The sequence below is a fragment of the Schistocerca serialis genome, chromosome 9 (genome assembly GCF_023864345.2).
Source record: "Schistocerca serialis cubense isolate TAMUIC-IGC-003099 chromosome 9, iqSchSeri2.2, whole genome shotgun sequence".
NCBI classification, from domain to species: Eukaryota; Metazoa; Arthropoda; class Insecta; order Orthoptera; family Acrididae; genus Schistocerca; species Schistocerca serialis.
Genome location: NC_064646.1, coordinates 126,829,859 through 126,844,839, shown reverse-complemented (window position 1 = coordinate 126,844,839; position 14,981 = coordinate 126,829,859). Strand labels below are relative to the sequence as shown.

The 14,981-nt window shown below is 43.9% G+C and overlaps 1 protein-coding gene across 1 annotated transcript in view; it reads right to left on the bottom strand.

Moving 5' to 3' along the window:
* Positions 1-303: 303 nt before the first annotated feature.
* The window catches only part of LOC126419414 (43 kDa receptor-associated protein of the synapse homolog), a 100,192-nt gene continuing 85,514 nt past the window's right edge, over positions 304-14,981 (bottom strand). Inside the window, exons 8-9 of the mRNA XM_050086603.1 lie at positions 11,246-11,445; positions 304-496 (exon numbers count right to left, since the gene is read on the bottom strand). Of these exons, the coding sequence (XP_049942560.1) occupies positions 304-496; positions 11,246-11,445 (393 nt within the window). The remainder of the gene's footprint in view (positions 497-11,245; positions 11,446-14,981) is intronic.

Here is a 14,981-nt window from a genome sequence, read left to right as displayed (position 1 = left end):
CGATGCCCACTTTGAGTCCCATCTCCTCGCACTCTAACCAATACCTCGTCTCCACGCCCTGGAGAATGCCAACATTTTCGACAGTATCACATCCTGCCTCGACGCCCAACCAAAGTGGGAAGCTCTGTTCTCGGAGTCCGGTCTGCCGACAGCCGGCGCCTAGAAGGAGGTCTGCGAGAATGCGTGCGGGGGGCGGCGTGGGGAGCCTCGAGACGGCCGCCAGCCGTGGGCCGCGGGGCACGTGGACGAGCGCGCCAGCGGCGGTGGGGGCGGCGGGGGCGGCGGCGGCGGCCGCAGCCGGGCTCAGACGGACGACGTGGCCTGCTGCGAGTCCAGCGTGAGGCTGGAGGCGCGCAGGCTGACGCTGCTCAGGCTGAAGCTGGAGCGGTGCGGGTCGTCGCAGTACAGGTACAGCCGCGAGCTCACCGAGCGCTGGCAGTCCGGGCACAGCCGCTTCTTCTTCTTGTCGCGCCGCCGCAGCAGCTCGTGCGCGCACCTGCAACACCAGCGTCATTTCCACTACCCGTCCGCACACCGCTACAGATCCCTACATGGTGTACCACACGGCTCTGTGTTGGGTCCTTTACTATTTCCAGTACTTTAACCATTTTAATCGCCAGGTAGGCCATTGGTCTTAAATAATGGTTATCACTTTATTTATAACAAAAGCCGATTTCTTTTGTATTAGTACATACAAGGTAGCATCCCTGATAAGTACGAATAACATCCTTATGTTTCTAATCCTGTGGGCTTGAGATACCAGCCAACAAGTTAGTATTAATATATGGATGTCCATCCTATTGCATGGGTGAGGGACTTCAGCTGATGTTATGTATGAGAAAAAGTACTACCACATCAGTATCTTGAGAATTCATGACGTCGCTTTTCTGGCTTGGATTTTTTTTTTAAATGTGACTTGTAAGTGCTGCATCTCTTTCCAGTCAGTACAAACTTTAATTTTATTAATGTATTATATACCTAATATGTTTTAGAACAGTTAGTTTAATCCTGAAGACGACGCTCATAGTAGTGTCGAAACCTGGTCAATTTTGACTTAATATTTGTGACCGAGGGCTTATTTGTACTAATATAATTCTGACACGGTCACTGAACCTTAGCAGCTATGTTCAAAGTCTTGAGAATGACTTTATTGTCTCACACGACCAGTTTCGGTGGCACATTACCGCCATCCTCTGACCCCACCACAGCCGGAAGAGTATTAGATTTCCTTGGCACATTTATTGTGGAGTCCTTGTTACTCGTACTCGTGGGTTGGTTTCCTCAGGACTCTCTACTCGACACCGTGGTGTCTCCAACGGAATTTTGGCAGTGGTGGGACCTGAGGATGGTGGTAATGTGCTGTCGATACTAGTCGTGTGAGACAATAAAGTCATTCTCAAGATATGGCTGTGGTGGTACTTTTTCTCATAAAAGTGAGTATTAGTATGTTCGTGAAAATACATGTTCAGTGTTGGTGGTAGGTGTAAAACATTGTCATAAATTGTACTAAATGTTTTCTCCGACAATTCTTTTGAGCAATTGCTTCAGAAACCCACTCGGAATGTAAATGGTTGTGGAAACATACACGGCCTCTTAGCAACAAATAATGGTGAGCAAATAGGGAGAATCACGACGGATACAGGGGTTAGGGACCATAGGGGTTTTTTGTAGCGAGACTAACCACCACCGTGACCGCTACGGTCGCAGGTGCGAATCCTGCCTCGGATGGACGTGTGTTATGTCCTTAGGTTAGTTAGGTTTAACTAGTTCTAAGTTCTAGGGGACTGATGACCTCAGTTGCTGAGTCGTATAGTGTTCAGAGCCATTTGAACCATTTTTTTTTCAGATCAGTTTTGATCTCTCCAGCGATTTTCTAATCGTGTCCGCTTTGGCTTCACTGCTGTTGTAAGAAAACTCGACTATTTGTTTTGTGAGTATGTCTGGGTTTCTTCTTTCAGTGTGTAAATATTGTCATAACCTGCGTTTTTTAATGTCTCTATGGAGATTGTATGTTGTTTGATTTCCTGTTTGCCTATGAGTCGGTATTGCTCGTCTACAAGCTTTGCACCCAAAATTTTTCTTAGGATTTTGCGTTCCTTTTTCTCAATGTTTACAATATATGTTTTCCTGTTCAAAATTAGTATTTCTGATCCACTCAGTCATTCTAGTTTAATTACTGTTTTATGATATCTTAGTTTTCCGCGCTTCGAGATACATTTCTTGTTGCAGATATTTTTGTTAAGTTACTGTGCTGTTTCCACCATTCGACATCTAATATCTTTCTTTTTTTTCGATTCCATGTTCTTGAATGGTTTCACTGAGGTATCTAAATTGCTTAACTGGTTTCATTTTGCTGTCTTTCGCCTCCAGGAATTCTAGTGCTCGTTTGTTGTATGTCACGTATTTTGTTCAAAGGTATTTGGAGACAGACTTTTTATGCAGTTTAATTCGAGGAATTGCTGCAGTTGAGACTGTTAAATTGTCTTCAAACGCAGGAAATCTATAGATAACATGTGTCTGTTTAAAATGATTGGTTCGTGAATTTTGAGGATTGATTTCTGTTTGAGGCGTTTCTCAAGGACACTGTTGAGAAATAATGGAGACAGACTATCTGCTTGTCTTACTTCCGCTTCGATTACGAAACGATGTGAGAGTTACCGCATAAATTTAACCTCGCCGACTTCTGTCAGTGTTTGTTTTATGATTGCAAGTATTTCAGATCTAGATCCTGTTCTTTTAATATTTCGAAGAGCGATTCGTGGTCAACTGAGTCACAAGCTTTTCGGGAATCAGTAAATGTGATGACTAAATTTTTGCAACCAATTCTCTGATGTATTACGATTAGCTTTAGGTTCCAGTTTTGCTCTGGACACCAACGGCCGGTCTCAATTCTGTCTGATATTCCCCAAATTTTGCCTCAATTTATTATTACATTATTATTAATATTATTACTATCAGAAAATCATTGAGTTATTTAGCTTCTGTGCTGAGACCTGTCCCGCTAGACTAGAACTGCCAGTAACAACGCTATGGCGAGTACAGCTAACAGGTTCTCGGTGACAAACTAACTCTCTCGCCCGCAGGACAGTGCTACGGCAAGGCGGTGCCTACCACCTATGTGGGAATCAAGAGCGACAGGAAGAAATGGAGGAGCACATTCACAGTCTTTCCCCACAAGAACTAGAGTAAGACTGGGATATGCACTGTCTAATCTCATCCTGGAGAGAGTCGTAAGAGAGAAGATTGTGATGCGCTAAGAACGGAAGGTGGCTGGTTTCAGATATTTGCTTACGCAAACGACACATCGCTTGTGAACGAGAGTGAACAAGATCTTAGGGAGATGTACAAAAGGGACGCCATAGGAAGGAGTACAGCCGGACAGAAAATAGAAATGAACGTGCACAAGAGCACTTCGCAATTGACGGGTAAAGATCAAGTCTGCTGATCAGTTCAAGAACTTGGGGAGTTGGTACAATAATTATAACCAAATACCCAAAGATGTAAATGAAATACTTTCTGTACAGAACATTCCTGGACTTCTTTCCACTTCAATTTTTGCTGGATGCAGATGTTTATATGCCCTCAGATACACGTTCTAGTCTAAAGATGTATCATATGCGGCGAAAATGGAGATCTGCAATGCCATTACATGCTGAATTGTCCACTATGGTTCAGAAAACTGAGCACTAACTAAAAGGGAGATGCAGAAGCTTCTAATATTTGAAAGTTAGGCGATGAGAAGAATGTGGGGCCCGATGAGAAAGGAAGATACTTGGAAAGCAACAATAAATACTGAAATTTATGAGATCGTGAACCAGTTCAACGTTTTTAGACTAGCAAAAGAGCAGGCGACTGCAATGGGCAGGTCACGTACCCGACTTCCTAAGCAAGGTTTCGTTGCCTGCATTACAACTATAAGGGTCCTGGGTAAGCCAAGAAATAAATGAGAAGACGCCGTAAAGATATCTGTGAAGGTCTGAGAGTAGAGGTGAGTAAAGTACATAAATGACGTAGTAAATGGTAGGATTACTGGTAGTATAGGTAACATTCGTAGGGAATGAAACATAAATTGATGTGTAAGAGAGAAATTGGGAGCCGACGATTTCTCTTTGTTTGTCTGTTTTGCACATAATTAGAACAGCATATCGTTCAGCGTAAGTCCATTATGTATTTCATATGCTTGCAGAAAATGAATTGCATTTTATATGTGATAATAATGATTTAATAACGTAGCTTCTGTGCTTCTATGTAACCAAGACATTTACTTTTGATGGAAGTACAGTATATATGCACACACATATGAAATCTGTATCACTGTTGGTGTTCTATAATACTTCTGAAGCGTAGACAATTCTAGCGAGGACTTCGTCATCGTCTCTGACAGAAGTTGTTGCGGGAGTGCCCGATCAAACTTATGATTTGGCGTTTGAGTGACTAGATTACTCATCAGATGTGGACGCAGACATAGTAGGCATCGACGTTTCAGTAGTTGTTTCACAAGTGCCCCCCGAAGGTTCCCCTGGTCTCTGTATAGGTTCCTGAGCCACATGTTTGATAAATCATGGACAGACTCTACACTTGTGAAGCTGATCTCATAAATGAGTAGCCACTGCATTATGATATATGGTTCCGCATTACGTACACGTGGCTTCTGTCTTGTATTGTACAACTCCCGCACTTCCAAAGGATGAAGCATGTTGAAGAACGCTTGTCGCATACTAATATACGGTAGGTTACCCGGGCCTTTGTATACAGGGTGTAAATTTTAACCTGACAAACCAAAATATCTCGAAAAATAAGCTTCACACGAAAAAATGTGTAGGATCCAAAGTTGATTTTTTTCAAGGGGGACATCTTCTGGTGCTAAAATTAGCCCGCCACCCCAGCGCCCGGGTGGGTGGGGCGGTAGGCAAATTTCAAATTTCAAATGAGAACCCCCATTTTTATTGCAGAATCAGATTCTACATAAAAAACTACGTACATTTTGTCTTAAACATTTGTTTTGGTTCTTATTAGTTGGCGCTGTAATTAAAAAAAAATGTAAATGACGTAACAGCCGCGATATGGTGTGACCAATGTGATATAAGTCAATAAATTTATGAATGTCGTTTTCTACGTTTTTCCACTCGAAATTAAACGACTCTAATTACGCAAGCACCCCAGTTGTGAGACATCTCGACAAACAAGAGTGTTTACTTAGAATCTAACAAAAAATTAGGTTCGTGAGTCAGTTAGTTTTTTAGTTAATGAGTTCACTCGTTATTGAGTAGGATGTTTGGTTAGTTAGTTAGTTAGTTAGTTAGTCAGGTGATTTGTTTGATAATTAAAAGTTGTGTGACCTCATGACCACGAAACAAACACAACTTATCCGAATCTGCGGAAGAAATTAATATTTGGGTCAATATTAGTAAAACTCTAATTCCTTTCTATCGAACCTCGCCCTATGGGGAGAGAGGAGAGTTTTAGTTTTAGCGAATCAAAATTTACGAAGTAAATAAGTATTACCACGAATCAAAACAAATGTTTATGACAAAATGTACGTAGTTTTTAATGTAGAATCTGAGTCTGCAATAAAAAATGGGGGTTCTCATTTGAAATTTTAAAGTTGCTTTAGAAAGCACAAAGACTTTAGGCTACTGGCCTACCTTTTGTTGCTATTTCTATGATATATGTATATTTAATTTGTTTATGTATTTAATAATGTGTGTTAGAACGTGTGTATGGTCCAGTCGTAGGAATATGTATTTAATTTCAAGTTACTTAAATGTAAATCCAGTATTTCGACAGTGTTTCATTATGTCTGTGTGGGTGCGTTGGCTTGAAGACATGGCGCGAGTGCTATAGCAAATCACAGCGCTCGTGAATGGGGAGACTGGATGGAAGCGGGAGAGTGATGGGCAGTATGGGACAGGACATGGGGAACATCGCAGGTACACTCGGCTCTTACAACCCAGTAAATCGGCTGTGGCAGAGCATTGTATTGATTCTGGTCACTCTATGGTATATGAAAATGTCGAAATTCTGACTTCTGTTTCATCTTTCTGGGACTCCGTAGTAAAAGAGGCCACTGAAATCCGCTTGGCGAAGAATTTAATTAATAGAGACAGCGGTTTCACATTAGATAAATCATGGAATCCGGCACTTTCAATATTGAACTTACAAAGACGTCGCTACAGTTCAGCTCCCAGTAATACATCGACCTCCCAGCATGGATCGAATGCGCAGCCACAGACGTAACTCATGCATATGTTACGTCTTTGCCGCCGATCAACATCACTGGCGCCTTGTTTATCTGTGGCCGCATGCGCAATGGCGCGGTCCGCGAGTTTAAGAGGATGGAGCGAGAGCTGGAGCGTCAGTCGTACGGCTCTCTCTGAAGATGGCTGAAAGGTATACAGCCGAAATATTAGAAGAAGAAGCAGAATTTATGCGGCTGCATTCCCGAAACTTAATGGAGCAGTCTTTGCGCCGCGAAAACCTGAAGATTCACATCAAGTACCTCTTCGGGGAGGAGATGGTTTTATGTGTTCGACGACTGGACAAGCTACGACATTTGAGAGCGAGATTATTGAGCTCTTTAAGTTTTTTACTGAGGTGCCGTGACCATGGCATAATTCCGAAGTTTGCCAGGTTAGTACATTTTATAAAATCGACTTCCATGAATAAGATTTTATTTAAAGCTGGTTCTGCTATCGTTAAGGAGAGGATCCGATTTACACGAAGGAAGCTGGATCTTGTTTCTCAAGAACTTTATCGTCTGCACCTGAAGATGTCTGTGGAGTTACCCAGCAACTCTTGGAACTGGATAGAGGGTACAACATGGGCCAAATCAGACTGGGTTCGTGAGGCAGCGACATCAAGACAGACTGCAAAGTTCGGCCGACTTGAGCCACCTCCACAGCAAGAAAGTATCATTCGACGCTCCGTCATTAATATGACGGGTAGAGATTTGGACGATGCTACGATGATGGTCTTAAGCAAAGGACTGAATTTTGCACCGACGCCAAAGGTTTTGCCTATATCTGCATTCATCAGTGCCGTTGAAGAAGCTGTTCGACCACTCTCTACGGATTCTGCAGATGAAATAAGACGCGAAACTTGTCGAGCTGTTATGAAGGCTCGCCCACAAAGAAGCAATATATCTGTGGCAGAGAGGACTGCACTACGTATGCCCCGCCAAGATACCGAAACAGTGGTTCTCCCTGCTGATAAAGGTAATGCCACTGTTTTAATGTCACGTGACGACTACCATGATAAGATATACAGCTTACTGAATGATAGTATGTACCGGAAGATCAGTAAGGACCCCACCAACAAGGTGGTAAGGAAGACGGCGTCGCTTTTGAATGCCTCCCCATTTCCACCGCAAGTCATACGAAGACTGAAACCAAGTGGTGCAGTGCCTCCAAGGCTTTATGGACTCCCAACGATCCATAAGAAAGACGTTCCTCTACGTCCTATCGTGAGCAATATTGGTTCTCCCAACTATGATTGTGCCAAGCACCTGGCGTCACTATTGAGGCCGCTTGTGGGAAAATGTGATCATCATATAAGGAACTCGGCAGATTTCATTGGCAAATTAAAATCTTTGAAACTGAACACCTCTGATCTATTAGTCAGCTTTGACGTAGTGTCGCTATTTACTAGGGTACCCCTCTCTGAATCTTTAGATCTCATTGGAAAAAGTTTTGATAAGGAGATTTTAGCTTTGTTTCACTATGTGATGATCTCCACATACTTTTTATTTAATAACGACTTTTTTGAACAGACTGACGGTGTTGCCATGGGTAGTCCTTTGTCACCCTTGGTGGCCAATTTATTTATGGAGGACTTCGAGGAGAAGGCCCTGGAGTCTGCTAGTTTGAAGCCTACAGTTTTTTGGAGGTACGTTGACGACACATTTGTAGTGTGGCCCCATGGCGAGGACAAATTGCAGGACTTCTTAAACCATCTGAATTCCATCCATGGACAAATTCAGTTTACAATGGAAGTGGAAAAGGAGGAATGTCTTCCATTTTTGGATGTCTTGGTTCGGCGCAAAGAAGATGGCACTCTGGGTCATGCAGTATATCGGAAACCGACCCATACGGACTTATATTTACATGCAAATAGCTGTCACCATCTTTCGCAGACGAGTAGTGTTCTAAGAACTTTGGTACACAGAGCACACGTCATATCTGATGAAAGTAGTTTAAAAGACGAACTTTTACATCTGAAGAGAGTTTTTGAGGACAACGGGTATTCTCCACAACACATACGTAAGGCACTACAAATAAAACCTAAGGTGTCCGTAAGGAATGCAGAAGATGACGAGGAAACATTTCAATCCATGGCTGTCCTGCCGTATGTGGGAAGCCTTTCATCCAAAATAGGACGGATCCTCACTAAACATAAAGTAAAAGTGATTTTTCGTCCACCGGCGAAGACGGCTGCACTCCTGGGTTCCGTTAAAGATGACTTACTACTCCACAAGCATGGAGTTTACAAGATACCATGTGAATGTGGCCTTTCATATATCGGGCAAACGAATCGTACAGTCCAAGAGAGGTGTACGGAACATCGCAGGTACACTCGGCTCTTACAACCCAGTAAATCGGCTGTGGCAGAGCATTGTATTGATTCTGGTCACTCTATGGTATATGAAAATGTCGAAATTCTGACTTCTGTTTCATCTTTCTGGGACTCCGTAGTAAAAGAATTTAATTAATAGAGACAGCGGTTTCACATTAGATAAATCATGGAATCCGGCACTTTCAATATTGAACTTACAAAGACGTCGCTACAGTTCAGCTCCCAGTAATACATCGACCTCCCAGCATGGATCGAATGCGCAGCCACAGACGTAACTCATGCATATGTTACGTCTTTGCCGCCGATCAACATCACTGGCGCCTTGTTTATCTGTGGCCGCATGCGCAGTGGCGCGGTCCGCGAGTTTAAAAGGATGGAGCGAGCGCTGGAGCGCCAGTCGTACGGCTCTCTCTGAAGATGGCTGAAAGGTATACAGCCGAAATATTAGAAGAAGAAGCAGAATTTATGCGGCTGCATTCCCGAAACTTAATGGAGCAGTCATTGCGCCTCGAAAACCTGAAGATTCATATTAGGAATCTATTGTTTCCCTGTAATTCAGCTTATATTTTATTTAATTGCTGGACCATTGACACCAGTAAGTGTTATGCAGAGATACACCACATTCTCAAAAGTACTTCTACTATCGTACTCATCGTTTAAAGTCGTTAAGACAGTAACTGCAGATTTTATTTACTTGCAGTCTTTCATTTGTTGTTGTTGTGGTCTTCAGTCCTGAGACTGGTATGATGCAGCTATCCATGCTACTCTATCCTGTGCAAGCTTCTTCATCTCTCAGCCTACATCCTTCAGAGTCTGCCTAGTGCATTCATCTCTTGGCCTCCCTCTACGATTTTTATCCTCCACGCTGCCCTCCAACACTAAATTGGTGATCCCTCGATGTCTCAGAATATGTCCTACCAAGCGATCCCTTCTTCTAGTCAAGTTGTGCCACAAGCTCCTCTTCTCCCCAATTCTATTCAATAGCTCCTCATTAGTTATGTGTTCTACCCATCTAATCTTCAGCATTCTTTTGTAGGACCACATTTCGAAAACTTCTATTCTCTTCTTGTCAAAACTATTTATCGTCCACGTTTCACTTCCATACAAATACTTTCAGAAACGACTTTCTGACACTTAAATCTACACTGGATGTTAACAAATTTCTCTTCTTCAGAAACACTTTCCTTGCCATTGCCAGTCTACATTTTATATCCTCTCTGCTTCGACCAACATCAGTTATTTTGCTTCCCAAATAGCAAAACTCATTTACTACTTTAAGTGTCTCATTTCCTAATCTAGTTCCCTCAGCATCACCCGACTTAATTCGACTACATTCCGTTATCCTCGTTTTGCTTTTGTTGATGTTCATCTTATACTCTCCTTTCAAGACACTGTCCATTCCGTTCAGCTGCTCTTCCAGGTCCCGTGCTGTCTCTGACAGAATTACAATGTCATCGGGGACCCTCAAAGTTTTTATTTCTTCTCCCTGGATTTTAATTCCTACTCCGAATTTTTCTTTTGTTTCCTTTACTGCTTGCTCAATATACAGATTGAATAACATCGGGGAGAGGCTACAACCCTGTCTCACTCCCTTCCCAACCACTGCTTCCCTTTCATGTCCCTCAACTATTGTAACTGCCATCTGCTTTCTGTACAAATTGTAAATAGCCCTTCGCTTCCTGTATTTTACCCGTGCCACCTTCAGAATTTGAAAGAGAGTATTCCAATCAACATTGTCAAAAGCTTTCTCTAAGTCTACAAATGCTAGAAACGTAGGTTTGCCTTTCCTTAATCTTTCTTCTAAGATAAGTCGTAGGGTCTTTCATTTATGAATTTCTATATTACATTCGCAGTTGCCGAGTGATAGGAACCTTCGACCATTCGATTGATGTGTGTATTCATATTGTATACTGCAGACTCAGCAGTATTTGTCTTGTAATGCGGCAACTACGTATCCCAGCCCCTAGACAATGAAACCAGCCAAAATTTTTAATATTTCACCTCTAAGTCGGAGCGTACGTAGTTGAGGGCCACCACAACACTATATCATCTCATTTTTATATTTACTATAAAAACAGTCTTGGCTGGATCAAATGGCTCTGAGCACTATGGGACTTAATATCTGAGGTCATCAGTCCCCTAGAACTTAGAACTACTTAAACCTAACTAACCTAAGGACAGCACACACATCCATGCCCGAGGCAGGATTCGCACCTGCGGCCGTAGCGGTCGCGCGGTTCCAGACTGTAGCGCCTAGAACCGCTCGGCCACTCTGACCGGCTAAAAACAGTCTTGATCACGATTTATTTATTAAGGTGACCCGTTTCGACCATTACTGTGGTCGTCTTCAGACCATTGAGTAGGAACCTCTTTCTGCTGGAGAATCATAGTAGTGATTTTCCAGCAGAAAGAGGTTCCTACTCAATGATCTGAAGATGACCACAGTAGTGGTCGAAAGCGGTCACCTTAATAAATAAATCGTGATCAAGACTGTTTTTATAGTAAATATTTGTAACACATTGATCACTGTCACTCCCATAATGTATTCAAAAGTAATCTCGTTTTTAATTTGAAAGCCCGCACAGTGGAGACTGATTGTCGACGCATGGTCTACGAGCCAGTGACAGCTGGATAAGTAAAGAAACAAGTATTTAGCAAAGAGCAGCGGCGAGACCTGGCATGCAGGATGTGCGCGCAGGGCAGCGCCTCGAGGCTGTCGTCGTCGAGCCCGAAGGGCTGGCTGCAGGCGCCGCACTGCAGCTCCAGCTCGTCCTCCAGACAGCGCGCCAGCCGCTCCTGGACCGCCTGCTGCTCCTCGTCCCCCAGCGCCTGGTAGATGCGCGCCAGCCGCACTCGCACGGTCCGCACCAGCAGCTGTCGGCAACAACACAGTGTGACACGTGCTGGCCCCACCTGCTCTGGAAACAGTTTGCGGGGTGAAACCGAACACATGTTGCATGTGCGCCAGTCATAACACCGCCCCTAACAGCAGCTGGAAACGGTCTACAGCAAAATACTGAGCTACATGTGGATTTGAGTATCATTTCCTCACTTCGTAAAAGTGCAAAGAAGGGCAGCTCGTTTCGTGTTATCGCGCAATAGGGCTGGGAGTGTCACTGATACGATACGCGAGTTGCAGTCACTGAAACAAAGGCGGTTTTCTTTGTGGTGAGACCCATTTACGAAATTTCAATCACCAACTCTCTCTTCCGAATGTGAAAATATTTTGTTGACACCCAGCTACGTAGGGAGAAATGATTATCATAATGCACTACTAGCCATTAAAATTGTAACAGCACGAAGATGACGTTCTACAGACACGAAATTTAACCGACAGGAAGAAGATGCTGTAATATGCAAATCATTAATTTTTCAGAGCATTCACACAAGGTTGGCGCCGGTGGCGACACCTACAACGTGCTGACATGAGGAAAGTTTCCAACCGATTTCTCACATACAAACAGCAGTTGACCAGCGTTGCCTGGTGAAACGTTGTAGTGATGCCTCGTGTAAGGAGGAGAAATCCGTACCATCACGTTTCCGACATTGATAAAGGTCGGATTGTAGCCTATCGCGATTGCGGTTTATCGTATCGCGACATTGCTGCTCGCGTTGGTCGAGATCCAATGACTGTTAGCAGAATATGGAATCGGTGGGTTCAGGAGGGTAATACGGAACGCAGTGCTGGATTTCAACGGCATCGTATCACTAGCAGTCGAGATGAAAGGCATCTTATCCGCATGGCTGTAACGGATCGTGCAGCCACGTGCCGATCCCTGAGTCAACAGATGGGGACGCTTGCAAGACAACCACCATCTGCACGGACAGTTCGACGGCGTTTGCAGCAGCATGGACTATCAGCTCGCAGACCGTGGCTGTGGTTACCCTTGACACTGCATCACACACAGGAGCGCCTGCGATGGTGTACTCAACGACGAAGCTGGGTGCACGAATGGCAAAACGTCACTTTTTCGTATGAATCCAAGTTCTGTTTACAGCATCATTATGGTCGCATCCGTGTTTGGCGATATCGTGGTGAACGCACATTGCAAGCGTGTATTCGTCATCGCCATACTGGCGTATCACACGTCTCGGTCACCTCTTGTTCGCATTGACGGCACTTTGAACAGTGGACGTTACATTTCAAATGTGTTACGACCCGTGGCTCTACCCTTCATTCGATCCCTGCGAAACCCTACATTTCAGCAGGATAATGCACGACCGCATGTTGCAGGTCCTGTACTGGCCTTTCTGGATTCAGAAAATGATCGACTGCTGCCCTGGTAAGCACATTCTCCAGATCTGTCACCAACTGAAAACGTGTGCTCAATGGTGGCCGAGCAACTGGTCGTCACAATACGCCAGTCACTACTCTTGATGAACTGTGGTATCGTGTTGAAGCTGCATGGGCAGCTGTACATGTACACGCCATCCAAGCTCTGTTTGACTCAATGCCCAGGCGTATGAAGGTCGTTATTACGGCCAGAGGTGGTTGTTCTGGGTACTGATTTCTCAGGATCTATGCACCCAAATTGGGTGAAAATGTAATAACATGTCAGTTCTAGTATAATATATTTGTCCAATGAATACCCGTTTATCATCTGCATTTCTTCTTTGTGTAGCAATTTTAATGGCCAGTAGTGTAAAATAAGAGAAATCAGAGCTCGAACGGAAAGATTTCGGTGTTCCTTTCTCCCACGAGAAATTCGAGAGTGGTAGAGAAGTAGTATGAAAATGGTTCGATGAACCCTGTGCAAGGCACTTAAGTGTGAATTGCAGAGTAACCATGTAGAAGTAGATGTTGAACCGACACTATAGACATAGCTACGCCACCCTTTATGATTGTGTGTATAAGACTGCGGTCGATACGTGCTGGGAGCACATGGTGCGGTCTCTACGGACTAGCCAACGTTTACTTTATCTGATCAAAAGTATTCGGACACCTATTAGCGGACATTAATATGGGGTACATCACACCTTTCGTCTTTATGACGGCTTTGCTAGGAACACTTTCTGTGAGGTATCTGAATATCTGTGGAGGAGTTACAGCCCGCTCTTCCCCCGTTTTGCTGCGTTCAGGTTGACACTCGGAACAAAAATGGTTCAAATGGCTCTGAGTACTATGGGACTTAACCTCTGATGTCATCAGTCCCATAGAACTTAGAACTACTTAAACCTAACTAACCTAAGGACATCACACACATCCACGGCCGCGGCAGGATTCGAACCTGCGACCGTAGCGGTCGCTCGGTTCCAGACTGTAGCGCCTAGAACCGCTCGGCCCCTCCAGCCGGTGACTCGGAACAGGCCAGTGGATTTTAGTAATGTTACTACGCACAAATTATTGCCTGACAGATGCAGGGTGCGTTGCCATGCCGATACAATCAATCATCGTCTCTGAACAGTTCCACTATTGTACGCTGTAAAATGAGTTCACATCCTTCCGAATTCAGCAATTTACTAACGTAAGGTTTACTATCTTTTGGTTCAAAAAACCGATTTTTTTAAAATTGCATTTTTGGATCCATAAAAGTGTTTAGAATCTACCCCTGAAACGGTTTTTCCGAATACGGAACAGAAATGTTTGTTATTCGCGGATGAACAAAAAATGCGGCCTTTTACATGCACCAGCTTTTTTTCTTTCGGAGGTCGACTTATTGTACCTTTGCTTGGGAGGAAACACACGAAAATCATACGAAAGTTGAACGCATGTGTTTGGAAGTTAGGCCCCAAGCATTTGCATTCTGGTGCGAAGACTATGGAGGTGGCGACTTTCCTGGCAGTGAGCAGCTTCAACGAAGGGTATTCAGCAGTTCTGAAGACCATGACAATGATAGATCCTGGGACTCTATTCGACGCAGCCCGCCAAGCATTCGGACGACCACCGGATTCAAGCGGCCGAAAACCGCTTGTCACCGGCCGTACGAGCGGCTCTGGAGCAGCGCAGGATGGCCCAGATCGAGCAGAACGCCCTCTGTGAGAAAGAGGAAGGACTAGTTTATGGACCCGGAATAGCTGATTGAACGGACGTTGCATAATATTGCATTTATATGTAGTCAAAGCTTGAAACGCGTTTTTCTCGAAATGACTTTTTTTTATCGCGCGGTATGCTAACTTCAGATCTACTGTACCGACTGGCATGATTCTTTGTTTCAGACGAAACTACCTAAATTGTCTAGGAGTTGTAACACTTTTATTGTGATCCATCAACTATAATTATTTTTACTTGGCCGACGAAGTTCAAAAATCGATGAAAAATCCCTATTTTTTTTCAAATGGCCGCCATTTTGTTTCCTATGGCCCAAATAACTCAAGCGAAGTATAACTCCTAAAGAATCTTATATACTTCGCTGCAGTCAACTCAATTTTGATTTCAGACGAGCCGGCTGACCTGTGGCATACCGCACGTT